Source organism: Mytilus trossulus, chromosome 1 (genome assembly GCF_036588685.1).
Source record: "Mytilus trossulus isolate FHL-02 chromosome 1, PNRI_Mtr1.1.1.hap1, whole genome shotgun sequence".
Lineage (NCBI taxonomy): Eukaryota > Metazoa > Mollusca > Bivalvia > Mytilida > Mytilidae > Mytilus > Mytilus trossulus.
Window position 1 is genome coordinate 90838365 of NC_086373.1, and position 27829 is coordinate 90866193.

General features: G+C 31.8%; 3 protein-coding genes across 4 annotated transcripts; all 3 read left to right on the top strand.

Moving 5' to 3' along the window:
• Positions 1–110: 110 nt before the first annotated feature.
• Positions 111–18281, top strand: LOC134690293 (uncharacterized). Of its 2 annotated transcripts, none has more exons than XM_063550279.1 (4): positions 111–375; positions 803–986; positions 2210–2355; positions 15899–18281. In XM_063550279.1, the coding sequence occupies exons 1-4, from the start codon at positions 151–153 to the stop codon at positions 16004–16006; spliced, it is 663 nt and encodes a 220-aa protein (XP_063406349.1). In that variant the 5' UTR covers positions 111–150; the 3' UTR covers positions 16007–18281. The 2 variants fall into 2 exon arrangements, with proteins under 2 accessions (XP_063406349.1, XP_063406342.1); XM_063550272.1 differs by lacking the exon at positions 15899–18281 and adding an exon at positions 2934–4227.
• Positions 18282–23706: 5425 nt separating this feature from the next.
• LOC134690282 (uncharacterized) lies at positions 23707–24654 on the top strand. Its single transcript, XM_063550262.1, has one exon. The coding sequence runs from the start codon at positions 23920–23922 to the stop codon at positions 24652–24654; it is 735 nt and encodes a 244-aa protein (XP_063406332.1). The 5' UTR covers positions 23707–23919.
• Positions 24655–25918: 1264 nt separating this feature from the next.
• On the top strand, positions 25919–26659 carry LOC134704601 (uncharacterized). Its single transcript, XM_063563571.1, has one exon. The coding sequence runs from the start codon at positions 25919–25921 to the stop codon at positions 26657–26659; it is 741 nt and encodes a 246-aa protein (XP_063419641.1).
• Positions 26660–27829: the final 1170 nt, after the last annotated feature.

A 27829-nucleotide genomic window follows, 5' to 3' on the forward strand; every position in this document is an offset into this window, starting at 1 on the left:
CATGTAAATAAGTCAATAATTAAATCGGTATACCAATTTTATTATAGTTCAGAACAGTTTGAATAACGGCGGTTACTTTGCATGATAAGGGAAGTAAATCATTGTTTACATTAAACAGCTGAGTAAAAACTTCCGGTTATTTTAAAATGTATGATCACTTCGTCATTCAATAATTCGTCATGTTTTAAAAACGAAACTAGAATGGGAGAAACATATGATTATTTGTTCAAAATAATTTTAGTTGGGGATCAAGCCGTTGGGAAAACCAGCCTTGTAAGACGGTTCACTACAGGAAGATTTCAGCAAGAGTACAAGTCTACGATTGGTGTAGATTTCACTGTCCAAACGTTGCAACTTGATGGTAAAATTGTAAAGGTAAACTTTTTTTGTGTTTGGATATAAATAGTATTTCGTTGAGGGGGAACGGTGAGGGAGTGGAGGTATTTCGATCTTTTTATAAGGGTTTGAAGATCATGAAACATCGAATACCCACAATAGGTGATTGAACAAGGGCAGTATAATTATCAGTTATCCGATTAATTCATTATTTAACTGTTTAGCTTCCATGCTTTTTGAGCTTTTGTCTTTACTCTGCGTCTGTACTCTGTTTGTTCGTCCGTCGTTATTTTTTTACAAAAATAGTATAAGATAACCTGGCGCAAAACCCTAATTTAAAATTAGATTAGAATACTAGTATCCACTAGAGACAAGTCAACTATAGGTAAACTTATCATAGATATACGGTCTTCAATACACCGTCAATCATATTTTTATTAATGTGTAATATTAATATTCTAAACAGCTGCAAATTTGGGACACGACAGGACAAGAAAGATTCAGAAGTCTTACAACAGGATATTATCGTAATGCACATGCTGCATTGGTTGTGTATGACGTCACCAACACAGAATCTCTAAATAACTGCGTCAGATGGATGAATGACGTCAGCATGTACAGTGGTCAAGACATTCCAAAATTATTATTAGGTATTTTCTACCACGCCATTTTATAATTCTTATTTTGCTTTAGGATTTCGGACCTGCATTCAATGAAAAACTGCAAAAATTGTAAAACATATGTCTTACTGTAAGATACTACTGTTTGATATTGAGGCTTACATATTTATTTTTGCTTAAATAAGTGTTGTGAGTTCGGAAAGTATGTTCGTTAATAAGCCTCTTGTTATATTCAGTTTCGAAATTAAAAACCGATTATTCCAAGAAATCAATTAAATACAGTGAAACCACAACTTGAAAAAAATATCATTTAACATCATTAAATGCTATGATTCCAGATAGATTGCTGAAGTTCGTGTATGAAAAGCAGATTAACACATTTGGGCTGCTTAAGGTTCCTTCTGCAGCCATTTTTGTACAAACTTTTCAAACTTCAATTGTTTCAAAACTACAGATATAATGAATAATAGAGATAGACCATTTTGTACATATTCCAAGGGGAAACTTGATGCAAAGCATTATTTTTTACTGTTTCATTGCATTTAATAGAAAAAGAGGACTTAGTGGCAAATAAATCAAGATTTTTATAGAAAATCCACAGCCTTTATCCTTGTACTCTCATATTTGGCAATATGATGACTGATAGATATATGATTATTGCATGCAGTGCTAGCATTGATTTCCTTTAAAAAAGTATATAAATGTAGTTATTGGTTAAAACAAATATAAATATGGCCAAAATCAAGTACACCTTTTAGGATGCGCTCGACTTTAGTGACTCAGCACGAGGTGTTTTGGAATTTACAGGTTGCTTAGAACTTTTTGTAAAAAAATAAACACTAGCACATCATAGAAAATCAAGTGAGTAATTTATGTTTCAAATTTTATAACAAAAATGACTGTATTAAAAGCTGTGGATTTTCTATAAAAATCTTGATTTATTTGCCACAAAGTTCTCTTTTTCTATCAAATGCAATGAAACAGTAAAAATAATGCTTTGCATCAAGTTTCCCCTTGGAATATGTACTAAATTGTCTATCTCTATTATTCGTTATATCTGTAGTTTTGATACAATTGGTACAAAAATGGCTACAGAAGGGTACATAAACCTTAATAATCCATTGCGAACAAAAAGGGATAAGTGAAATACTACAACTCACTACTATACTTTAATATACATGTCCAAAAGTTCAATAAACATAATTATTGTCTATTGTCTAATATGTTTCAATTATACTGTTCTATCTTTTCAGGCAATAAATGTGATAAACTAAGTGGTCGAATAGTAAGTTCATCAGATGGCGAACACTTTGCAAAAAAACATAATATGATGTCCTTTTCAGAAACAAGCGCCAAAGATGGCCGAAATGTAGATGATGCTTTTTATAAATTGGCTCAGGTAAGTAACGAAAAACGACGTTGACTGCAAATGAAGCATATTGATAAATAAAAAAAACCCACCTATCTTACCTCAGAAAAAAGTATTTATTCTGTCTTACTGGGACGACAAAGAATTGTCTCACGAGACCAATTAATTTGCATGTTTTAGATGACAACGATGAGTTAACACAGAAAACGCATATGATAAGTTAAAAAGTTTCATTGGTCCTTATGTGGTCTTCATCCCAATTATTTAAGAAGGATATGCAAAAATATGTTCAACTGATGACAGTTTTTGATGAGTTCCTGTCTTCTGTCATTTGGTAATTATTTTGGACAAATGTCAACGTATAATCCTTGCAAGTCTACAGCTTTCATAGCTGTAAAGAACCGCCAATTAAATTCTACTTTTCTGTTATTCAGTTTGATCGTAATTTGCTTTATCTGGACTTTATTTTAAAACTAGTGAATAGCCTAAGTAATATACACTGTAAGGAATCAGTTATTGTAACCATGCCCAGTTACTCTTTGATTGTGAATAAAAATAGGTAATGAACAATATTTTTGTCAAACTAATTGCTATATCTGTTATTTTAGGAACTATCCAGGACTTATTTTGATTCTATGGATTATAGATCTGACTCAATAAGGCTAGACTCTATACCGGACAATACTGCATCTTGGTGGGGATGTTGTGGATATTAACATTTGATATGTTTAAAAAGTGTTCGAATGGTTGTAATTAGGGGATATTTTTATGTTTACTTATATTTCACTATCATTTTCGGTGTATTTTGAAATGTGTCGCAATTATGATAAACATTTTAACATCTTAAATAATTTGCAATACTTATTCAGTTTGTTTAATTTTATTTCTGCTACTCATAATACAAAGTTCTTGTGTAAAAGACCGATAGAAATGATGAAGATAAAATATAAAAACATTTCACAATAATAATATCTGAAAGTAAAATACACAGCATGTATTTAAATGACACGAATTGTTAGAGTATATCTTAATTGTATTTATCTAAACCTATTGAATATACACCAAAAGCTGCTGGAATTTATTTCTAACATTTTGTATTTTAGCAAAAACTAGTGAAACCTGTACACAAAAATATTTAGGATCATAAAAAAAAAATTAGATGATGAAATATTTTCATTTAAGTAGTTTATAGATAACTTTATTACATTTTGAAGTACCTTTGAGGTGACAGTTGAAAAAGAAAACATAATTCATTCAATGTTTATTTTCTGTTTTATGTTGTTGTTGATAAATACTGTAAATAATAGATATTTCTAAATATTGTATATGTTATATACATGAGCTATTTACTAATATATATATGAAATGTTACCTGTTTTTTTATACTAGTCTTTCAACTATGTTTATAACATTTATATAGTTAATGATTTATCCAGGAAATGTGATATCGAATGATTTTCTTGTCTGACCATATTTTTATATAAACAAGAAGTATGTAATTTGTTTTAATTTCCATTGTGAAGAAAAGATAACACTGTTTAAATAAAACAAGTTTTTACCTGTATTGGGAACCGAGTAATGCATACCTAGCTCAGTATTATAATCGACATAACATGATATTCGATACTAATGTACATGGAGAACTCAAAATCGTTAGCATTTCCTTACAGAAATATCTCACAGTTTATTGTTTGATCGGAGTTTAGTTATAACTAATGTATCCTGGTAGTGCCAATGTATCAATTGTTAGATGATAAAAACATTTCTGTAAAACAGATAAATATTTTTTATAATGTTCAACTAATGGCTGACAAGACAATGCTTGGTCCCCCCTCCATGAAACGAATAAAAACAGTTCTGAGATGTAATTATATCCTGGTTCACATTGAATACTTTATCATGGTGTCTGTTGAGTGCTGATTTATTTGTGTTTTTTAATAAGATCATATTTAGGTGTTCTAACGACAAACTTATGTTGAAGCGTCATGCAATACCGAATATCTCGTTGCTCAGTTCATATATTTAGGAAGTTGATGTCAACTATATATGTACACCTGTAACATCCACCTACGGTCAGCTTTGCATGAGAGAGTATAAATCTTAGTTTCTAAAACAAATTACTGTAAACCAACTTATTTTCGCGGATATTTATTCCGCGTTTTACCCTTTCTTGACCACTTCGCGGCTATTTAATTTCGCGATTTTCTAATTTACTTGATGAAGTTTAATAAGGAAAGATCCAAGGTTTACATATTCTCGACGATTTATATTAGCGTTATTTTTCTACTCGCGAAAGTCGCGAAAATAAATTGCTTAAACTACGAAAAAGACATTTACTCTCATACCATCATAGATTCAAAGGATTTATTCATAGTCCTGCAAAAAGGTCTAAAAGCATACGATTAATATATGGATTAAAAAAAATACCAAAAGAGTAAGCTATTCAGAAGGCAGGAGTGCAAATATGGAATCTCTTGTCTAATGAAGGCAGGAAATGGTAACCAATTGATAGTCACCATAATTTTTGTAGCATTAATTACTATTCACATTTTTGTGAAGTCATTTTCTGGCAACAACCTAAATGTGCAGCTTTCCTGATTAAAGTAAAAACAGAAATAGTTTTCGAACGGTCAAAATTTATTGTTGTTATCATTTCTACCACTGATCCGATACCATTGCGGATGGACTGATACTTCTCAATAATACCATAATTTAATAGTCAGTGCGTCAGGACTTACACACCTTTTACTTAAATCCCATAGAGGCTATATAAAAATGAAGGTTCTAACACACTTATAAATAGTTGACTTTAGATCTGAATTGGGTAATCGTATTAGATCCCTTTTTGTATTATAGCCTCCTTAGATGTGAAGTTTTTTTTTTAAATTTCAGCGTTTCTGATTAATGAATCAGAAAAAGGATTCAGACTAACCAAATGTAGAAGGTGTTGTATTCAGTATTCACCACTTGGTCAATATCGTTGGTGGTGAACTGCTAGAATCTTAAGTCATAATTGGCTCAGCAGTCAATTTTTTAATGAACAGTTTAAAAAAAGAGGGACGAAAGACACCAAAGGGACAGTCAAACTCGTAAATCTAAAACAAACTGACAACGCCATGGCTTATTTAAAATCAGTCAGAATCTAAGGTTCTAAATCCCACAAGCAAAGATCAATAATGTATGTGCCTGTTCCAAGTCAGAAGCCTGCAATTCAGTAGTTGTCGTTTATTGACGTGTTACATATTTGTTTTTAGTTAATTTTTCGTACATTAACGTTTGTCATTTCGGGGCTTTTTATAACTGACTATGCGGTATGAGATTTACTCAATGTTGAAGGCCGTACGGTTACCTTTAGTTGTTATTTTTTTTATGTCATTGGGTCTTGTGGAGAGTTGTCGCATAGGAAATCATACACATTTTATTTCCATATATATATATGTGAGACTCATATCGACGTCCGGTCTTTAATCGAGTTCCATCCCTTAATAGAGGTTTCCAGATTTGCTACGTATCAGGTACGGTTGGTACGTAACACAACCGTTGGTGCTGTTTTGGAGACATCATTTAATGCATGAAATTGTCTTATTGATCACGATGAAATTTAAAGAATTGATTTGCGTATCACCAAAAAATAGCTTGATGATTTAGTTGATAGTGATTTTAATGTTTCTAGAACACTTTGTTTATGATTCGTTATGAAATAACTTTGTTATGCACAAGTGGAATAATCAAACAGACCTTAAACGAACTGAGTTGAAATTGACACGACCTTTAGATTGATTATAAATATAGATTTGCGTTTCTGTTTGTTATAGTAACTTTGTTTTGGTTAGTTTTTTTATAGAAAAAATTATAATTAAAATAATAACTTTAACTACTTTTTCAAACGCATGATACAAGTGTTGGTTATATATTTTTCAACGTGTCAAAATTGCGTAGTTTTCTTATTTTAATTAGTTGTTAAACATGTTAAATATGATTTGAATTCATTTTTTATTACTAAAACTATTTATTTCGATCATTACACAATATTTTTTGTGTGAATGGATGAGAGAGCTGAGATTTTAGTTTGAGTGGGGAAAGGGAATTCTTCGATATTTTTTTTCTCGAAACGATTCCAAAAAGTTAAATGGAAAATATTGAAAAAAATCAGTATTTACTATTCGGTTGCCAATGAAAAAAACACATTTCTTGAATCATCTAATTTCATTGACTAGAATAACTGTTATATAATTATACAGAGGCGGATTTATTGGGACATAGGGCAAGGGGAGGGGTCCGCCCCTTTTCTGAAAAAAATAATTAACAATATAGGGAAGCATGACCGGAGCGGGCCCCCTAAAAGGCAGTCAGTGTTGCGAAACTTATGAAAATGTATGGATCCGCCACTGTTATCATGACTAAAATAATATTGCACTGACACTTTTGTTTCCTTAAATATTGTATGCGTGTATCTTCTTTACTTTTGGTAATTTTTCTTATACGTCTGAATGATTTTTGCAACTTGCAGAATACTATAATAATGGTATTGAAGATAATGCATTTGAACAACTAAAATAGCCTACAATTTGGTATTATATGAAAATGGAAAGAATCCTCCTCCTTATGAAATATAAAACAAGTATTTTTATAAATTCACTTTACTGTACCTTGCATACACTTTTTATATATTTAAATCAACCTCAAAAGTGAAACAGGTTTTGTATTTAACATTTTACAAACTAAAAAGGGTCAACTTTGAATGTTAAAATAGCTCTTATTCTATTATCTTTTCGTACAACCTACCCCTGAAATATGCAAACTTTTCAATGTTATTCTGTTACATTAATATTACAGTCAAACATAAGATAAACTATGAATGCTCTATACATATAGCTTGTTTTTGCCTGTGGATTTTCAGGGGAAATAAATCTTAATTACAAACCGTTCGTTGCAACGGTTACTTGTAACGGTTTGTTGAATACATAATCGAGTACACACAATATCGTTTGCTATGAATAGGTAATATATCTATATAAAAATTATACCAAGTTGTAGCTAAAAATCATCCAAATACTTTTCATAATGATTCATAAAAAATACATTGTCATTAAGGACATATATGAATTAATTTCAAAAGATCAATGACGGCTCCCAGTTCGTACTACGGTTGGTACGGTAGAAAATCTAGAAACCTCTAATTAGACGCCTGTTCCTCAAATCGACGTCCAAAACAGTGTCTTATATTTCAACCATTTTATCGACGTCCAATGTGACGTTATGAATCACAAAAACTACGATTGAAACATTTAAAAAGTCTCCTCTCATCGCGATATCTATATATTTCATGAAAAATGTATTTTTCAATTGATCTTTGTTTACACTTTCTGTATGATAATCGTTTTGTACAAAAGCTTTCATATATTAGTTTCAAAATAAAAGGACAAACAACAGATATTGACAATAAGACAATCACCGCGACATAATATATTACTATTACATATACATAACTATTAATATTTTGGTGAAAGACGTTCATGAATTTTACTGGCCTACGTTGTTGATTTCCATTCTTGTTCATACAAACAAGTACATGGACCATTATACGACAATGAGACAACACACTAAAGACAAAGATAATCGCAGGACATCTAGAGTGCAGTATACAGACACAAACAAAAGAAAGCGTAAGACAAATTGTTGAAAAGTATTATAACTTGGTCTTAATTTTTCAACAACTTTAGATGCAACCCACATGTTAATAAAGAAAAGATTTTTCTCTACGACAAGTCAATAAAACGAACATCGATTAGAGGAGGCTAAAAATTGGAAGTGGATTTGACAACAACAGAAAAGACGTCGATTTCGAATGTTGTTTTATTGTGACGCTAGAAACGGACGTCGATTTGAGGGACGAACGTCGATTAGAGACCGGACGTCGATCTGAGTTTTACATATCTACAAATCTTTTTTGGCGCATTTGGTTATATATATATATATAATAAAAATTTTAAATTTGCAAACTACATTACACTTCAAATAATAACAGTACGTGAACATATTGTCACTAGCGATTTCATGCATTCTGACAATCTTCAGGCGACGTTTTAACAATGTCCTTGACGACATTGCCGTTGGTAACGTGTATTACGTTACAATAACGGTAAGGGGAGATAAATCAAACATATATATATATATTCATGCATTAATGGTTTATATATTCTTGCTGAGTACCGTTCTAATGTCAATAATCTTTGACATTATTTATATATATTCCCACTAGTATTTCTAATAAATGAATATACTTGTCAGCCATTTCCGATGAGGATTTAGACATTGCTGAAAGATTTCATCAAGTATTTCACAATGCGGTATTGAGTGAAATTTCAAAATCGTTTAATTCATTTTAAAAACTTAACGCTTGATCAATAAAACGTAAGAAATTATGCGTTTAGATCTCTTACCTTCAAAAGCATTCATGCTGGGGCAATGCAAAAATATAAAGTGGACACAATCCTGCTTAGTTGAGTTTTAACTACAAAGAAGTCATTAAAAGAGGTCAAACAAGTCTACAAAAGAGAATACAAAAGATTAAGCAGTTCGAACTTTACTAAGGGAAATTGATTGCTAACATATCAAATCTGCACGTAACTTCGGATTGGAGGCATCTGTAAAACTTTGGTTAAATGAATAAAAAGATTTATTTTGTTATTGAGTGAGTACAAATTTGATACTATATACCAAAGCATAACGAAAAAAAAGTATTTTTACACCAAAAGTTTGGGGAGCGTCATAATGTTAAGAAATACATTTATTTCAAAACACATTTGTTTACATTTAGTATCATATCTTGACAAACCAAAACAAAATATCAACAAAAAAACAAAAAACAAACAAGGCATGCACATTTACAGAACAACCGAGTTTTTACCGCATTTAATAAAGGAATGCTATTTGCTTCCATTTTTTATTATATTTTTGATGTAAGTAGTGAATTTCATAATGTAAGAATAAACAATAAAGCTAATACTATAATAATTTTAAAGTCATATGAAACGAGTGACTAATGAAAAATAGTACTTATCCAATTCTTGAATCAATGCATGTATATGTTACAGTAAATAGGTGAAATTAGGAATTACATGTAATTACTAAACATTTCAGTAAATACCTATAATTACTAGCCAATTTAGTAATTACATGTATTTACTAGTTGTTTCAGTGATTACCGGTAATTACTGACTTTTTTTGTCATTTTTACAGCTATTTACTAACTTGATGTTTTTGTTTTAAAATTAAAAACATAACTCAAGATACCAAATAAGAAAGTAAAGGGGTAGGGATTTTAAGGGAGCTATTACTTGAGGATGTAGGAATTTAAGGCACATCAAAAGTGCATACTCTTTAGTGTTTGTTAATTGAAACTGGAAAATGGTTGTTTTAAAGGTCTTCAAACTCCGGAAATATATGCATGCAAGACAATGATATCAATCCAAAATTGATTTTCATAATTTTGTGAAACTAAAATCTCAATCATGCACTGTGGTTTAAAACTTTAAAATAACTTTCTCCAAATATCTTGGATTTCTATCAAACTTGGACCAAAGCTAAATGTTTATGATCATAAGATGATATCCGAAAATAAAGATTGTAAAAACAATCCTTATTTTCCTATATTACTTATAAACATGATAAATGGACTAGAATTTTCCCCAGTTAACATTACATACAATCTGCAGTTAAAGTTTTTAAAACATTAGATTTTATAAACCATCCTGGATTTTTCCCAATTTTGACAGAAGCTTCTTATAGTACTAGTCAAAAGATAGTATCTAGAGGATAATTTCAATATCTTTTCCTCATTTTTGTTGAGCCTGCGATTAACAGCAAAAGTAGGCGAGACTATTTGTTCTGCAAAACCCTTACAATTTTAATAGCTTACGGTCCAAATATTCACTGGCAAGTACACAACTCATCAACCTTGTTTCTCAGCTAATTTAACAAAATAGAACTAGATTGGCCTTTAACAGTGAATTATAATTTCACTATATCATTTTTATTAATGATTTAACAAAAAAAATATATCTTTAATTTTTTTTTTATATCTCGAAGCTAATACACATACCCGTTCATTCCAGTTCCTAACCTTCACAACGTTATCTGATATTTATAAGGTAATAAGTCTAAATTTTCTTCAAACTCAAAACTTTTTTGAAAAAAGTTAAAACATAATGCTTTGGGAGAATTTTCCATTCTGATTTCCATGTCTGCTGAAATTGGTCAAAAATTATCTGCACAATGCTCAATTTTAACCATTTTGGATTAAAACTAAAGTTACTCTGGTTTAACCAAATATTTGAAAGTCCATATTTATTCAAGATATTTTGAATACAAATCAACCATTCAATATTTTAAGAGTACTAACTGATCTTCTGGTATTATCATAACTTTTGATCATCTGACCATAGTACAACATTTGAGCAGTCAGTAAATAGGTGTAAAAACTCATTTTAAAATTAGTAATTACTGGTAATAACTGGGCCGTTTCAGGAATTACTTGTATTAACTAAGTGCATCGGGAATTACTTGTAATTCCTAAATTTTAGTAATTACATGTAATTCCTAATTTCACCTATTTACTGTAACATATATATCATAAACTTAGTCTTCTGCGTACGATTTTAACATTTTTTACGCAAATATATCATGTAATCGTCATTTTTTTCTCTCTCTCTTTTATAACGTGAAAAAATGGCAGCTACTTAATTGTCGTGTTTTGAAGCCGTAGTTTACCGATTGTCACCTTATAGTAAACAATCAACAAAAAAGCATGGATATTGAGCACGTGTTTAAAACGTACAGTCGTATTTTGATCACCTGACTTTTACGAGAGGGGTCACGCTAAGGTCACTTGACATACCGAAAATGTGTTGGCGAATTGCTTGCTGGAAGCTAGCAATTTAAAAAAGTAAACTTCTTTTAAATATGGACATGTAAAAGAATTTTTCTTCAGAAAAAAGTACATGTACAGCATTTTTATAATAAAAACTATCCATATAGTTATAAAAAAAACATATGCATATATTTTTATAAATTGAGGTTTCATATGACTTTTGTTCTCGTGGGATTTTGTTTGTAGCTTGGTCCGTTTCTGTGTGAATTGCATTTTGATGTTGTGTCGTTGTTCTCCTCTTGTATTTAATGCGTTTCCCTCGGTTTTGGTTTGTTACCCAGATGGTTTGTTACCCAGATTTTTGTTTTTGTCAATGGATTTATGAGTTTTGAACAGCGTTATACTACTGTTACCTGTATTTATGATATTTTAAAGTGATTCAAAAAACCGCGGTTAGTACACATTATATGGGAAGTAATTGTAATGTTTACATTTAACAGCTTGAAAATTTTAAACAGCTAACTATACTTTGCATGAATAATTTGTCTTTTAAAAAGCCGTCATGATTTAAAACGAAACTAAAAAATGGAGGATTCATACGATTATTTGTTCAAAATAATTCTAGTTGGAGACGGAGATGTAGGGAAAACCAGCTTTGTTAGACGGTTCACTACAGGAATTTTTCAGCGAAATTGCAAGCCAACAATTGGTGTAGATTTTAGTATACAAACGTTGCAACTTGATGGTAAAATAGTGAAGGTATAAATTCTAAATCTGGATAATTTGTGGTATGATCATGATTTGAAGTGAAATTCCCATGTCACGTAGGTTAGAACTAGGCTAATATGGTTTAGTTGTTGCTATGTTTGGTATAGAGTGTCATATTATATGCGAATTTAATACTTGGTTACGTAGTATGTGTAGTTGTTTTCACTATCACACTAGTGACAATTTTAGATGAACCTAGGTAAATAATCAGCAATAGGTGCATAAATTGATACGAGACAATAAGTTAATCTTCCATTAACACAAAATTTGCCAAATACAAGAAGTGTGTATTAAACAAAACAATATAAAATCATGGCCAAGGAGACCAACTGATGAGGTCCCTTACATGAAACGGTATGTGACATTAATGCATGGATAAACTAGACGACCTTTATTTTAACCCATGTCTTTTTTTAAAGGTGTCAACTTATTTGCCAAACATATTTTGATCTTATGCTTTGTTTCAAGTAATAACAAGAAGGAAACTACACAGTGTACAATAAATTACTTGCATACACAGAAATTACAGATATGTTACCTTAATTGTGTGAATATATAAAAAAGAAGATGTGATATGATTACCAATGAGACAACTATCCACAAAAGACCAAAAATGACACAAACATTAACAACTAAAGGTAACCGTACGGCCTTCAACAATGAACAAATCCCATACCGCATAGTCAGCTGAATAGACTGTTTGTCTCATTGGCACTCACACCACATCTTCCTATATCTGTTTACAATGTTGTTATCGTTAGAGCCCTTTGTTTTTTTATCATATAAAGCAGGAAAAATAGGAATTAACCTTTTAAATTTTATTCAATGCACTATTCAATTCTTTCATACTTTGACAATACAAGTTGTATAGCGTTAACAAACTGCAGAAATATCAATGATAGCAAAATGTTCACAAAAAACACATATATCAATAATGTCTTGAAAATCCCATTTGTCTAAATAAATGGATTATATAATTGCGAAAAACATAATCCAAAAACCAAATAATAAACAATCATTCCGAAGAAATCATAAGGAAGACTTCTTGATTCGAGAACTGGGAACTGCGATACCATATGTTTGCAATGACAAAATTGAAAAAATAAGTAATATAAATTGTCCATGCTGTAGCTCTGTGAATGTGAGTCATGGTAATGATTTATTAATGACCTGCTCCCATTTATACGAAATCCGTTGCGTATCTATCATATTGTAAAAGTTCTTTTACGCCCATCTTAAAGTGCGCTAATTTATTGGAACGGCAAATATTTGCCTCCACCTAGAGCGCTTCGACCCAAAATAATTGCAGTATTTATCCTATTAGAATCGAAATAATTCATGGGGGCTTGAATATATCTAGATTTTACCACGGGTTGTCCCTTTATACCGATATTTTACCCCTCACTATCGCTCAGGGTAAAATATTTATCATAAAGGTCCAACCCGTGGTAAAATCACGAAATATTCAAGCATCCATGAATTATTTCTTAACTAAAAACCAGATGTGTACACTTTAATATAAGAAGAGACTTATTGCTCCCGTGAGATTTAGTTTAAATCTTTAATTCTTTATATATATAAGAACAATTTCTGGTTTGTTTAGTGAATTGTTCACATGTAATATAACACTTGAAAAGCCGACTATGTTAATAAGAATAAGGTGATGTGGAGACCAAAGAACGCTAACCTTTACAACTCTCGGTCACCGAAATGACTTCAGCAATTATGACATTTTCCCCCGAATATAAGTTGTGAGAACTTATCCTGTAGTGGTGATGATTTTTGAATCGTTAATTATGAGATTACGTTATGAATCATTTTCACGATTTTGTATTGTTTTTTTCTTAATTTTTAACAGCTGCAAATTTGGGACACGGCAGGACAAGAAAGATTCAGAAGTATTATATCAAGATATTATCGAGATGCACATGCTGCGTTAGTTATGTATGACATCACTCAAACAGAATCTCTAAAAAATTGCGTCAGATGGATCAACGATATCAGAATAAAATGTGGTGAAGACATTCCACAAGTATTATTAGGTATATCTGAACACCAAATACAATTGCAATCATGTGTGAGTTAGCCACCTTTTTTTTCGATTTTGAAAATTATTATATATGTAATTCTTCAGACGTTTACAATATATTGTCAGTTAGATTTTTCGAATTGTGTCATTAATATTTGATTGAGGCATTTAAATCTATCTAAATTTAGAAGAGACTGTAAAAATTCCGAAACTGTGTCATTATTAGATATTGCTGTTTGATACTAATAAATGACGAATAGTCTTACTGAAAATATATCAGCTTAGCCTACATGTATTTGCAAATATGTGTTTTTAAAGCATATTTTTTACACATCTGCACAGATATCACAAGGTTTATCGCATTTATTTATCGATAAAGTAATATCATGTTAATGTTTTTACTGCAGAATGCCTTTTCTTAAGAAGAATAGTTTAAAGAGACTCAAAGGGATAAACAGTATAGTACAACTCACTATGAACTTTAATTTACTTCACAGTTTATATTTTAACTCGATTTACTGTTTTAAAAGTATACAGCTTTATCTTTTAAGGTAATAAATGTGATAAATTGAGTAATCGAACAGTGAGTCCATCAGATGGCGAACGCTTTGCAAAACAACATGATATGATGTCCTTTTTAGAAACAAGCGCAAAAGATGGTCAAAATGTAGACGATGCTTTTCATAAATTGGCTCAGGCAAGTAACGATGACTGATAGTGACAATATAATGCATATGTTACTAATTTATCGATAGGTACTTAACTCAATATACATAGATACGAATCGAGAACCAAATCTTATGAGTAGGTAACAGCATTATTATATATCAACTTTAGGAGAATTCGAAGTAATTACTAATTTTAAAAGGGAGTAAATAACTTAACACGTTGTTTTTCTTAACAGCAAAAAGTGACATGATGTAAAAAAAAAACGTATTTTAATTCGCGTTATAAGCGTGAAAACGACTGCATGACCCGATATTCTTAATTAAGGTAGCACTCCACAGTTAGGTGTGTAGTTTCGCATTTTGGCCCCTGTGGATTTTTTCAAATATGAGAGCTAGTGTGCAATACAATTAATTTTTTGGATAGCTGAGTCCTAAAATAGCCTTCGTATTGGGTTTATATACATCAAGTTTATGTAATGCATGTAATATAGGCTGTTTTCTGTATGACAGTCCGTTTTTGCATGCCCATACCATACATTGGTCCGGCAATTATTGTAATGTTTTTTTCCAACTTTTTGTCGTACGGACTTTGTGATTAGATTTTACGAAAAAATGAGGCGAAAAACACCCAGTTTTCATTTGATCATTAGGGAGATCTATGCAAACAGTTTCTAAAAAGGTATAACTCAAAAGCATATAAATTCTAGTTTGATCCAATTTTTTTTTTGGGAAATGTTACATGTTCACCCCCCCCCCCCCCCCCCCACTTTTTACAATATTTTATGGTAAAACAATGCAGAATGTTGCCATGGATACACATAACAGGAATCATTTTTCATCCTTTTAACTTTTGAAAATCAAATCTATGGAAGATACTGATTACATACATATGCACATTTACAACACAAACAGTAAGGTTAATGTATTAGTCTAGACATACAGGAATAGAAGATAATAAAACATTTTTTGGCTCATTTTTAATTTTATTTTCTAACTGTGGAGTGCTACCTAAAGTTGACTTATTCGCAGATATAGTATAGAAGCATCATTTATTTTTAAAAAACAAAACAGATAGATAGCAAATTGGACATCAAAATGAATTAATTCCAAAGAATTGTTGCACAAATTAAGACCAAACTGTAATATATTCCTTAGCCTCATAAAAGAAAGAATTTGCTAATATACCAGCGCCCACTTTGGCCCTTGGTTAAACTAATTGTTTTATGTCTTTTTCAGGAACTATTCAGAACATATTCTGAACCTATGGATTATAAATCTGACTCAATTAAGCTAGATTACTTGCCAGACAGTACTGCATCTTGGTGGGGATGTTGTGGATATTAATTACCGAAACATTTACAAAGTGATTGAAAATAAGAGGATATATTTATGTTTGACTTTTTCTTTAACCACTTTTCTTATGAGGCATTGTTATATTTTAAAAGTGTGTAGCGCAAGTTATAAAAATTACAATTATCTTTTACTTATTTCAATAATTATTCAGTTTGTTGTCAAACTCAAAAAGTCAAAGAACATTATTTTTGAAAATGTAAGACATGCTGGTAAAATGTAAAGATAAATACAAAAGGATATGTTTGGTAACACAATAGGAAAGGGTCGGGGAGGGGGGTGCTGGGGTTAATTTACGTAATTACAACTTTATCTACATAAGACGTGCCAGTACCAAGTCAGGAATATGAAAGTTGTTTTCGATTCGTATGATATGTTAAAGCTTTTAATTTAACCATTTGATAAGGGACTTTCCGATGTGAATGTTTCTTGGTGTCTAGACTTTATACCACACAATACTGCATATTGGTGGAGATGTTGTTGATATTAACATTCACTATGTTAAAAAAAGGGATCGAACGGTTGTTATTAGTGGATATTTATATTATGTTTACTTTTATTTCATTATCCTTTTCGATGTATTTTCAAATGTGTCGGAATTATCTTATCCCAGAAACAGTATTATTTACATAATGTGCTAGTGACCTAATACGGTATATATGGGGTCAGCTCGAATCCCTATATAGAATTTTTTGACCCCATATATACCGTATTACGTCACTAGCACACTATGTAACGATTTTATATTACCGACTATCTTAATGTGTGAAATTTAGACTAGTGACATATCAAAATGAGCAAGTCTTCAATACGGTTAGCATTATGAAACTATTTCCATTGATCCTACACAATCAATCGTCAAAGATAACAGCTTGTTAGGTTTAAGGTGGTATGGAAGTCTAAAATAAAAATGATAGAATTTGTTCATACTTTGCCAAAACGTAGTATCTATTGATATATGTTAAAAAACATGATAAAAATGATAGGTCACCGCGAATTTTCTTAAGCTACAGGATGTGACAAAATGACACATTTTGTATGGTTATACAGGAAGAAACACAAAATTTGGGATTAGAAACTAAACAAAATGATAGAATTGTTAAATACTTAAGGCAAAGATATCTTTCAGACAATGCTTTGAGAATATGAAAAGAAAAGATAGGGTCATCGTACTTTTTTTTCGGCTAAAATTCAAAATAGGAAAACTCCATGTAGATTCCTTCAGAAAATGCACTGTTTTAGAGTTACCTCCCCTTAAAATAACAATTAAAAAAAACAAAAAAAAAACATCCAAAATTAATCAATATTTGCAAAAATATTAATATTTATAAGTTATATTCTTATATATCGGTTCTTTTAAACGAAAATTCACATTAAATATCTGCATTCCTGCATCAAATTTTGCTGACTTGATAGAAAATCTGGACCTTTGGTTCTCTGTTTTTTACAATCCAAAATGGAGGAAGACACCCATACCACCTTAAATGTGTTTAATGATTTTTTTTCAATCTTAATCATCAATTTCTCTCTGTTGAAACCTCTAAGACTTTTTCTCAGTACCGTTTTGTTTTTTATAAAGGGACGTAACCCCACTTCTAACCGTGTATGAAATAAGCCCCGCCTCTCTACTAACCTAATATCAAATATACACTGTATTAACGCGCGGACGCTTTTAACCAATCACATTCCTAGAAATGTATAGGTGGTAAGATAATTTACCTAGGCCGTATTTGACTCAACTTTTCGGAATTTTGGGTCCTCAATGCCCTTCAACTATGTACTTGTTTGGCTTACTATTCTGATTTGAGCGTCACTGATGAGTCTTATGTAGACTAAACGCGCGTCTAGCGTACGTAATTATAATCCTGGTACCTTTGATAACTATTATGATAATCATAAAAATCGTAACTTATTTGTAATTTTTATTCAGTTTATTTTATTTTATTTCTGCTACCGACAATACAAAAATGTTATGTAAAAGGCCAATGGAAATCATAAAGGTAAAATTTATGTACATTTTAACACCAAATATTTCTGAAATTTAAATTTACAGTATATATTCATATTGGATTTTAAAATGGCACGAACTGTAAAGTAAGTTTTTGACTTAATTCATCTGAACCTATTGAAAATATACTTATCATATTTATACTTCAAATGCTACTGGAATGTATATGCAACCTTCTGAATTAAAAAAAAAAAAATATATTATTACTTTTTGGAGTACTTTGGAGCTGACATTTGAAAACGAATACAGTTTATTACACAATTCTTTCAGTGTTTTATTTACAGGTTCTTTGTTGCTAAATAATGTAAATATTTATTAAAATTGTATATGATATAAACATTAGCTTGTTTACTGGTATATAATATGTCACATGCTACTATATACTAGTATTTCAATGATGTTTCAAAAATTATATAGTTTCTAATTTATCCTAGGAAATTATTGTGATATTGTAAGTTTTACTTGTCTAAAACTATATTTTTAAATAAAAGTAGTATGTAATTTGCTGTTAATTTCAGTTGTGAAGAAATGGTAACACTGTTACGTAGAACCATTGTTTACCTGCAAGGGAAACCGAATTATGCGTACCTAGCTTAGTATTATAATCCACATAAAACGATATTAAATACTAATATACATTATGAACTCAAATTTATGTTGGCATTTTCTTACAGAAATTTCTCACAGTTTGTATTTTGATCGTAGTTAAATAATGATAATAAATGTATCCTAGTAGTGCTAATTTATCAATTCTAAAGATGATTTCTAGAACTCCGTGAGAAAGATACATCTTTTTTATAATTTTAACTTTTGGCTAGCAACACAATGCTTGATTCCCTTTTCCCCCATGAAACTAATTACAACAATTATGAGGTGTTCATATATCCTGATTCGCGTTGAACGCTTAATGGTGTCTGTTAAGGGCTGATTGTGTGTTTTTTTTTAAATTAGATTATATGCAGATGTTCTAACGACAAACTTGTCTTGAAGCATCATACCATACCGAAAATCTTGTTGCTCTATTCATATATTGAGGAAGTTGATGACAACCACGAAGAAGAAAAAAACAAAGCTAAACGGTACCTTTGATAAATATTTAAGGGGATAATTTAACCTGTTAATTTGAATCAGCAGTAGACATGTTGATGAAAGTAAAAAGGTTTCATGCAATCTAAAGTATTTGAAACGTAGATACACAAGACCTTTAGGAGTAGTAGTAGTGCAAATGGACTTTAGAAGAGCCTGCAAAATTCAGTAAGTGTACCAACTGTTAAAATGAAGTAAATCCAAAGAGATATTTCAATAATCAATTTTAATGGTATAGTTCTAAAAGCGCTTCAAACACATAATATTTACAAATTCTTTTTTCTTTGTATTTTACAGTTTTTGCTTGATACCGCTATTGGTGGACTGCCAGTTCCCGAAGGTATCATCAGATCGTTTCGCGGTGTTGGTTCTTATACACACTTTCCTTTCAAATATTCGTCATTGAGCATTCATGATAGAAGTAAATCTAGAAAACACTTGGACGCATGGAATTTATATTGATTCTGCTCTAAAAGCGTAACTATGCAATTATGGACTTAAAAGAGGGACGAAAGATACCAGAGGGGCAGTCAAACTCATAAAATGTCTATCAAAAGTGTTTGCTTCAATTCAGAAACTAGTTGTATGAGTTATATATCTTCAGGGAGAGAAAATTTTCCTCGTTTAAAAACTGCAAACTTCAAACATTCTAATCGTGAAGCAACACGCTCTGGAGTCCCTGAGATCAACAACGGTTTTCAGAAGGGTTCTTGTTGCTCAGTCGTTATTTCCCTGTGATTCATTTTGTTGATTTATTGTTTGCTACTTAACGTCCAGTAGCAAACACTTCATTCATGTCCAGAACTATGTTGTGTTGTGTGTACTGTATTTTGTCTTTTCGTCTCATTTTATTTTGTCAGATTGTTTTCGGCTTATGAGTTGAATATTCATTGAATATTATATGAATATTTTTTGTATCCTTTGTCTCACTTTTTAAAACAGAAAACGTAAATTTTCGTGAACAAGAAGGCATGTACAGAATATTTGGGCTACCGTGGCACAAATCTGACTGTCGACAGTATGGATATTAACAGGATAGTTATATCATGGAGAACGTTTGCTTAAGCCACAATTTTTTCTTCGAGCTGCAAAAGGAAGTGAGCACATATTTAGGAAATGCATTAATGCCAGTGTTTTAAACAACCAGGCTTATAGTTAAAGATGCAGTTTTTGATACAATACATTTATTTTTGCACATTCCAACTGTGTTTTGTACATACATTTGAGACACACATGAATCCATTACCTCCTTAATTCAAAGATTACCTTTAAGATTGTTTACTAGTAAGTATTTTTTAATCTCACTTTATTTCCTTTCAACATTGCTTACTTCCTGAATTTCATTTTGATATATTTATATAAGCATATTCAGAAAACAGTATCAACTATCAATTCTTATTCAATATAAATAAAATCAACTGTTGTCTTGCTAAAATGCAGAGTTTGTGGATAGAATGTTTAAAGCAATGTTTGTAAAGCAACCATAGTTTACTTTTCATGCTTGCTTAAGGATGTTCGCTGCTCAGTTTCAAAATAAATAACTTTTCATAAAACTAGTATATATTGATAGGGGATTAATTGAGGAATAAAAAAAGCAAAAAAAATATAGGGGTCAATGTGTTTGTTTTTTCGAGATATAAGCCATTAGAAATTTGGCGGAAAAATGTTCTCTCTTGACTTTTCATAGTTTTATCATTGACCAGTCAAAGTCCTCAAATACTATGAAAAATAAATAAAATTTTACAAGACTTTTACAAATGGCTTATAATTATACATGTTAAAGATTTATAAAAAGAAAATTGGGGGTTCATGGGCAAATGTTTTTAATTTGTTCAAATGGATAAAACCAGAGGATTCCGAAAATCTTACAAAAAATCAAAAACACGACAAGCAGACATCCTTAAGACATATATTTATTGAATCATTCATAATATCGATGATTGGGAAAGTAAAATTCTAAATTAGCCATTTTATATATTCAATATAGTGTTTGTTCTTCCTTCAAATATCCACGGATATCCTGTAAAATAAAACAATTCACTTTGAAAATTGAATTTTTATTAACAAGATTTGCTTAACCAAAGTATATCAAACGTTCATTTGTGTATCACAAGGTTTGCACAAATAACACCACTGTCTTTAACCGTTAAGATTTGTTGAACAGAGGTATATTGTCTTTGTTTATATAGTACAACATGCCTTCCTAGCAATGCCATTTCAAGCACCCCTTACATATAATAAACAAGTTTAATATCTATCCTTGCAGAAAAACAAATATTGGAACTTATAAAACTGTCAAATAGCAACTTTGCTTCATTTACATATTTAATTAGGTTTAATATTAGTTTATAAAAATTCCAGATAGTTAGAATAGGAAATGAATAGAATACAAACAGGTACGTAGAATATTGAGTTTCTTATGTGCAATGCTGAAAGGAATTATTCATCGTAAAGGTCCAGAAAATTAATTAAATGATTAACTATGAATAAAAAAGAGGAATTACAAACAATACTTTACTTCAAAGGTAAATTTAAGAAAGAAAAGAAGTGACACAATCAAACTTCGTAATCCAACGAAACGAGTGGAAACAACTTTTATATTCCTGACTGGGTATAGGGATTCTCCGATGGAAAGGTAGGTAAAACTTGGTTTTATAGCTAGCTAAACGTCTCATTTGTATGACAGTTTCGTTTTATTGACAAAAACAAACGTACAAGTTTTACCTTAACCCTTACATTATCCCTAACCCTAACTACAATACCCATTCCTTTCATGAATGTGACCTACCAATTTAGACTATTTACCGGATTTGTTATCACATAAGCAACACGACGGGTGCCACATGTGGCACAGTATTTGCTTACCCTTCCGGTGCACCTGAGATCACCCATAGTTTTTGGTGGGTTCGAGTTGCTTATTCTTTAGTCATGTGTACTATTGTTTGTCTGTTAGTCACTTAGTCATGACGTTGACAGTTTATTTTCGATTTATGAGTTTGACTGTCCCTCTGGTGTCTTTCGTCCCTCTTTTAGGGATGGTCCTTAGAGATTGATGTTTTTTTTAAAAGCCACTCATTATTATTCAGATGGCCGGAGGTCAAACATGGAATCCCATACGTCTAATGTAAACAGGGGAATGGTAAAACAATAGACTTTTAAAATGATTGTTGTATTATTAACTAATCAAAGTTAGAGATTTTCAATGTGTAACAAAACCCATGATTGTTCAGCGTTTCTGATTAAGGTAAACCCAGAAAAGCGTTTCGAACGAACTAAAAACATGTATACATGTATATAATTTCTTTTTTATTTTCGATTGCTAATTCGACACCCTTATCGATGAAATGTAATCCCAAATGGTATCTTCTTTTAGTAATCAGTGCGTCCGTTCTTGTATGATTTATTACATACCTATCTTAAATTATCTGCTGATGAATTAGTTATATAAAACGAGAATAAGAAGTTGTAGAAAAAATAGGGTTCTAACACCCATAGTAAAGTCAATTTTAGATTAATCCGATTTAGACATACTTAGTAAAGTATCTCTCCCAGATGCGAAGTTCATAGTTCGGTTTGAGTGTTTCTGATAAATGTAAATAAAAAAAGGATTCAGACTCACCAAAAGTGTTGTATTCAATTTCCTAAAATTTGGTTAGTTTCGCTGCTGGTAAACTGCTGGACTCCGAAGACATAATCGGCTCAGCAGTCAAAGGTACTGACACGATGTGAAGCATACCTTTCTCAAATTGGTCGCTGATCAGTTAAGAATTCGTAATAAATTAAGGTTCCAACTTCCTCAGGCAAAGTTGACTATAGACAAATCTTTTTTGTCAGATTCAATGATATAGCTTTTCAAATATATCCTTGTGTAGCGTGGTCAACAATCTAAGATCATAACACAATGTTTAATCTAATTTGATAACAGCTGTTTATAGCACGATTTAGTGAGAAATTTTATTCATTGGTCAGTTGTAATATAGATGAGAATGAAGAAACAAGTTAAATTTGAAATTTGAAATTATATTGTGAACCTATATATTTATATCATACATGTGTACTCTATACAAATAAACATTTGAACATTAAACGGACTTCGTTACTAGTATACAGACAGTAGTGAACTTAAGTCGAAATATGCAATAGCTAGTTGTTTCCTATTTTAACGGACAACAACATTATGACAAAGTTCTCAAACACACAGAAGAAAGCCCCATTACATTTGTTAAATACCGTTCAATGTCAAATATCTTAATGTCTATAATATACCCACTAGTATTTAAAAAAATAACACAATGAGTCATTTCTACGGACATAAAGTAATTCAATACTATATACCACAGAATAATAATAGATTTTTTTTTAATACAAAATATTTGGGGGTATCATGATGTTTAGAAATATATTGTTTATTTAAAAACAAATGTTTACTTAAAGTTTCATATCTTGACAAACAAACAAAATGGAACAGGGAAATCGCACCATTTACAAAACAATCGAGTTGCATCCGCTTTTAATAAGGGAATGCTGTTTTCTTCAACTTGTAATAATTTTGTTTTTAAATGTAAGTAGTGAATTTCACGACGTTAGAACAAACATAAATGTATTTATCAAAGTTGTACAAAAGTCGAACATTAAGAATGTTGTTGTTGTTTATAGTTAACACGTGTGTAGTTATTTATAGTAAGGTCGGTTTGAATGGGGTTTAAAGTTTCATGCACGAGTGAATTCAGGTAGTTTAAAGTCATTCGAGCCATTGCAGTTAAAGTGACCAGTAGCACATAATATACCCGCTTCAAATAACACGTGTGTGGGTATGGAAAGTTCAGAAAGAGAAGAAAGTCCACCGTCAAGACATTCTGACATTAATGTTACAGATCGTGATACTGTAACGAAGATTGCAGATATCACCTTTAATAACTTCAAGCAGTACTTCGACAGAAAAATTGGCAGCCTGAAGAGAGAACTCAAAGAGGACGCGACTAACAAATCGGAAAGAGTGGTAAAACAACTTAAATCAGAACATTCGTACAAGTTTAAGTTTAATGGTAATCAGGTGCAACATGAGTTCAATTCGGATATTGACTATGAGGTATCCAGGATAAAACGGGCAGCAGAGCGTGAGGACTATTCCAAAGTTCGTGACATTTGTTCCGACATCAGAGACAAGATTCACAAGAGAAACAAATGCATTAAGATTGCTGATAAGTCGCCAGCAGGGTGGGATACCGTGAAGGAATATATGTCGGATGACCTGGCTTCAGATTCGGAAGACGAAAAGAAGATAAGGTCGGCGGAAACTAGAGCTATGCGTGGTAAGAAGCAGAAGGAACAAGCACGCGTTAAACGCAGGAATGGTGGAAATCCTTCAACTAGGACAGAACCCGAAGATACTCCGTCTACTTCAAATTCTACCAATCGTAATTTTCGTCCCTACCAGTATGAAAAGCAAGTCGGACCCAAGTCGACAGATCGCTGCTTCAGATGTAACGGTCAAGGACATTGGAGACGTGATTGCACAAAGTACAACAAGACAGCGAACGGAAATTAAAGATATAAATGATAAGTATTCTTTAAATCTTATTGATATTGAAAATCTTGGTAAAAATGAACATTTAGACATTATTCAATTAGATTCATTTGAATATGAAGATTCTTTGCAGTCTGCATCTGTAAAAGGGAGATTAAAAGAACATTTAAACTATTGGCAAGATATTGATACAAATGCATTTGTTTTAGACATTATTGAAAATGGTTATTCCATCCCGTTTATCACAACTCCGCCAGTTATGTATAACGAGAATAATAAGTCAGCTTATAATAATGCTGAATTTGTTTCAGAAGCTATTACAGATTTACTTAGAAATAATTGTATTGTACAGGTAAAATCGAGACCTCATGTTGTCAATCCACTCACTGTTTCAGTTCAAAGTTCAGGGAAAAAGAGGTTAATTCTTGATCTACGTTTAGTTAACGAACACGTTTGGAAGAGTAAAATTAAGTTTGAGGATTGGAGAGTTGCTTTGCAGTATTTTGATAGAAATAATTACACTTTTAAGTTCGATTTAAGGTCGGGATATCATCATTTGGACATTGAACAATCTTGCCATACCTATTTAGGTTTTTCGTGGAAACAGAAATTTTACATGTTCACGGTTTTACCTTTTGGATTGTCATCCAGTCCTTATATATTTACTAAATGCTTAAGGCCGCTAGTTAAATACTGGAGAAAATGTGGAATTCGCATTGTTTTATATCTTGACGACGGATGGGGAACGAACAGTACTTTTGATTCTTGTAATGCAGATTCAAATTTTGTTTTAAAATCTTTGACAGAAGCAGGTTTTGTAATTAATACAGAAAAATCTATATGGAAACCATGTCAGGAGTTAATATGGTTAGGTATTATCTGGAATTCAAAAACGCATACCATTCATATTCCCGACAAACGAGTTTTAGATCTCACTCTCAGTATTGATCACGTGGTAAATAGGTTACCTTCTATTTCTGCACGAAATTTAGCTAGAATAACGGGACGTATTGTTTCTATGTCACCTGTAATAGGTAACGTGACGAGATTGATGACCAGAAATATTTATCGGTTGGTTGAATCTAGAGTGTCATGGGATTATACATTTAAATTATCGGACCAAGATGTTATAAACGAGTTGTTATTTTGGAAAGTACATGTTTCTAAACTAAATGTGAAGTGTTTGTCGGATTATAAGATTCTTTCCGTAGTTATGTATTCTGATGCAAGCAGTTTTGCCTGTGGTGCATATTCGTGTCAATTAGATGATAAGATTTTTCACAAAATGTGGTCTGCGGATGAAAGAAAAAGGAGTTCTACGTGGAGAGAAATGTTTGCTATAAAAAGTTGCCTAGAAACTTTTCAGTATCAGTTAGTCGGGAAAGTAGTGAAATGGTTCACGGATTGCCTTAATTGTATTCATATTATTCAAACTGGAAGTTCAAAACCTGATTTACATCAGTTAGCTATGTCTATATTTTCAGTATGTGTTAAAAATTCGATATATTTAGATATACAGTGGATTCCTAGAGATCAAAATGTTCAGGCTGATTCCTTAAGCAGGATTTTTGATTATGATGATTGGAGTGTGACTGATGAATTTTTTCATTTTATAGATAACTTGTTTGGGCCGCATACATGCGATAGATTTGCGGATAGCAATAATAATAAAATTGCTAGATTTAATTCAAAATTTTATACTCAAGGTACATCAGGTGTTGACGCTTTTGCATTTAATTGGGTAAACGACAATAATTGGTCAGTACCACCTATTAACTTAATTAGTCGAGTGATCAAACACAGCGTAGCTTGTAAAGCTAGATGTACGTTAGTGGTCCCGAAGTGGATATCTGCATCATATTGGCCATTATTATTCCAAAGTAACATGTTATGTCAATCTTACATCGCAGATATGTTAGAATTTAAAGATACAAGAGACATTTATAAACACGGATCAAATAAAAAGTCTTTATTTGGATCAGATAAATTTACAGGCAGTGTTCTTGTTGTTCGCATTGTTCCTTAATAATGTTCATATTGTACAAATAAAATTGAAGATCTCAATGAATTAGTTCGGTTAATTATTTATAGGTATATATGTGAAGTTATTATTACTATGGATACTAAATAGTCGGTTGGATAGATGAAATAAGTTGTTATTTAAGCCACTAGGTAGATGGTTAAAATTAAGCAACTGGGCAGGTGGTTAAAATTAAGCCACATGCATTGTTGGTATGATAGACACTGGGCAAAAATTGTTAATGAAGCTGCTAGGCAGGATGTTAAATTAAGCCATTCAGGTTGTTGGTATGATAGTCATTGAACAATTTTGTTATATTAAGCCACTGGGCGTTTGTTTTTGAAGCAAAATTAAGCCACTGGACTTTTGGGTAAGCCACTATGCAGGTCGTTAGAATAAAACCATTGAGCTTGCTGGTATGATAGCCACTGAGTAATGTTGTTATATTAAAGCCACTGGACAGGTTATTTTTTAAATTAAGCCACTGGACTATGTTGTTTTTTGAAACACTGGGGAGATTTTGTGACATTAAAGCCACTGGGCTTATGTCATTGAAGCCACTGGGATGGTTGGTATGAAGCCACTGGGTTTGTTTATATAAAAGACACTGGGCTTGGTGTTGTTAGAGCCAGTGGGCTTATGTCATGAAGCCACTGGGATTGTTAGTATAAAGACACCAGGCTTGTTGGTATGAAGTCACTGGGGTTGTTAGTTAAGAGCCGCTGGGCTTATGTCATAGAAGCCACTGGGCTTGTTGGTATGAAGCCACTGGGCTTGTTGGTATGAAGCCACTGGGCTTGTTGGTATGAAGCCACTGGGCTTCGTGTTATCAGAGCCACTGGGCTTGTTGGTATAAAGCCACTGGGCTTGGTGTTATTAGAGCCACTGGGCTTCGTGTTATCAGAGCCACTGGGCTTGTTGGTATAAAGCCACTGGGCTTGGTGTTATTAGAGCCACTGGGCTTGTTGGTATAAAGCCACTGGGCTTGGTATTATCAGAGCCACTGGGCTCGTTGGTATGAAGTCACTGGGCTTGTTTGTATAAAGACACTGGGTTTGTTGGTATGAGAGCCACTGGGCTTGGTGTTGTTAAAGCCACTGGGCTTATGTCATTGAAGCCGCTGTGCATGTTGGTATGAAGTCACTGGGTTTATGTCATTGAAGCCACTGGGCTTGT

Bases quoted from the DNA above. Each gene is read 5' to 3' on its own strand.
- LOC134690293 (XM_063550279.1), top strand. From the start codon at position 151: ATGATCACTTCGTCATTCAATAATTCGTCATGTTTTAAAAACGAAACT. The intron at 376-802 runs GTAAACTTTTTT...TATTCTAAACAG, and splicing joins TTGATGGTAAAATTGTAAAG to CTGCAAATTTGGGACACGAC. The intron at 2,356-15,898 runs GTAAGTAACGAA...TGTCTTTTTCAG, and splicing joins CTTTTTATAAATTGGCTCAG to GAACTATTCAGAACATATTC.
- LOC134690282 (XM_063550262.1), top strand. From the start codon at position 23,920: ATGGAAAGTTCAGAAAGAGAAGAAAGTCCACCGTCAAGACATTCTGAC.
- LOC134704601 (XM_063563571.1), top strand. From the start codon at position 25,919: ATGTGGTCTGCGGATGAAAGAAAAAGGAGTTCTACGTGGAGAGAAATG.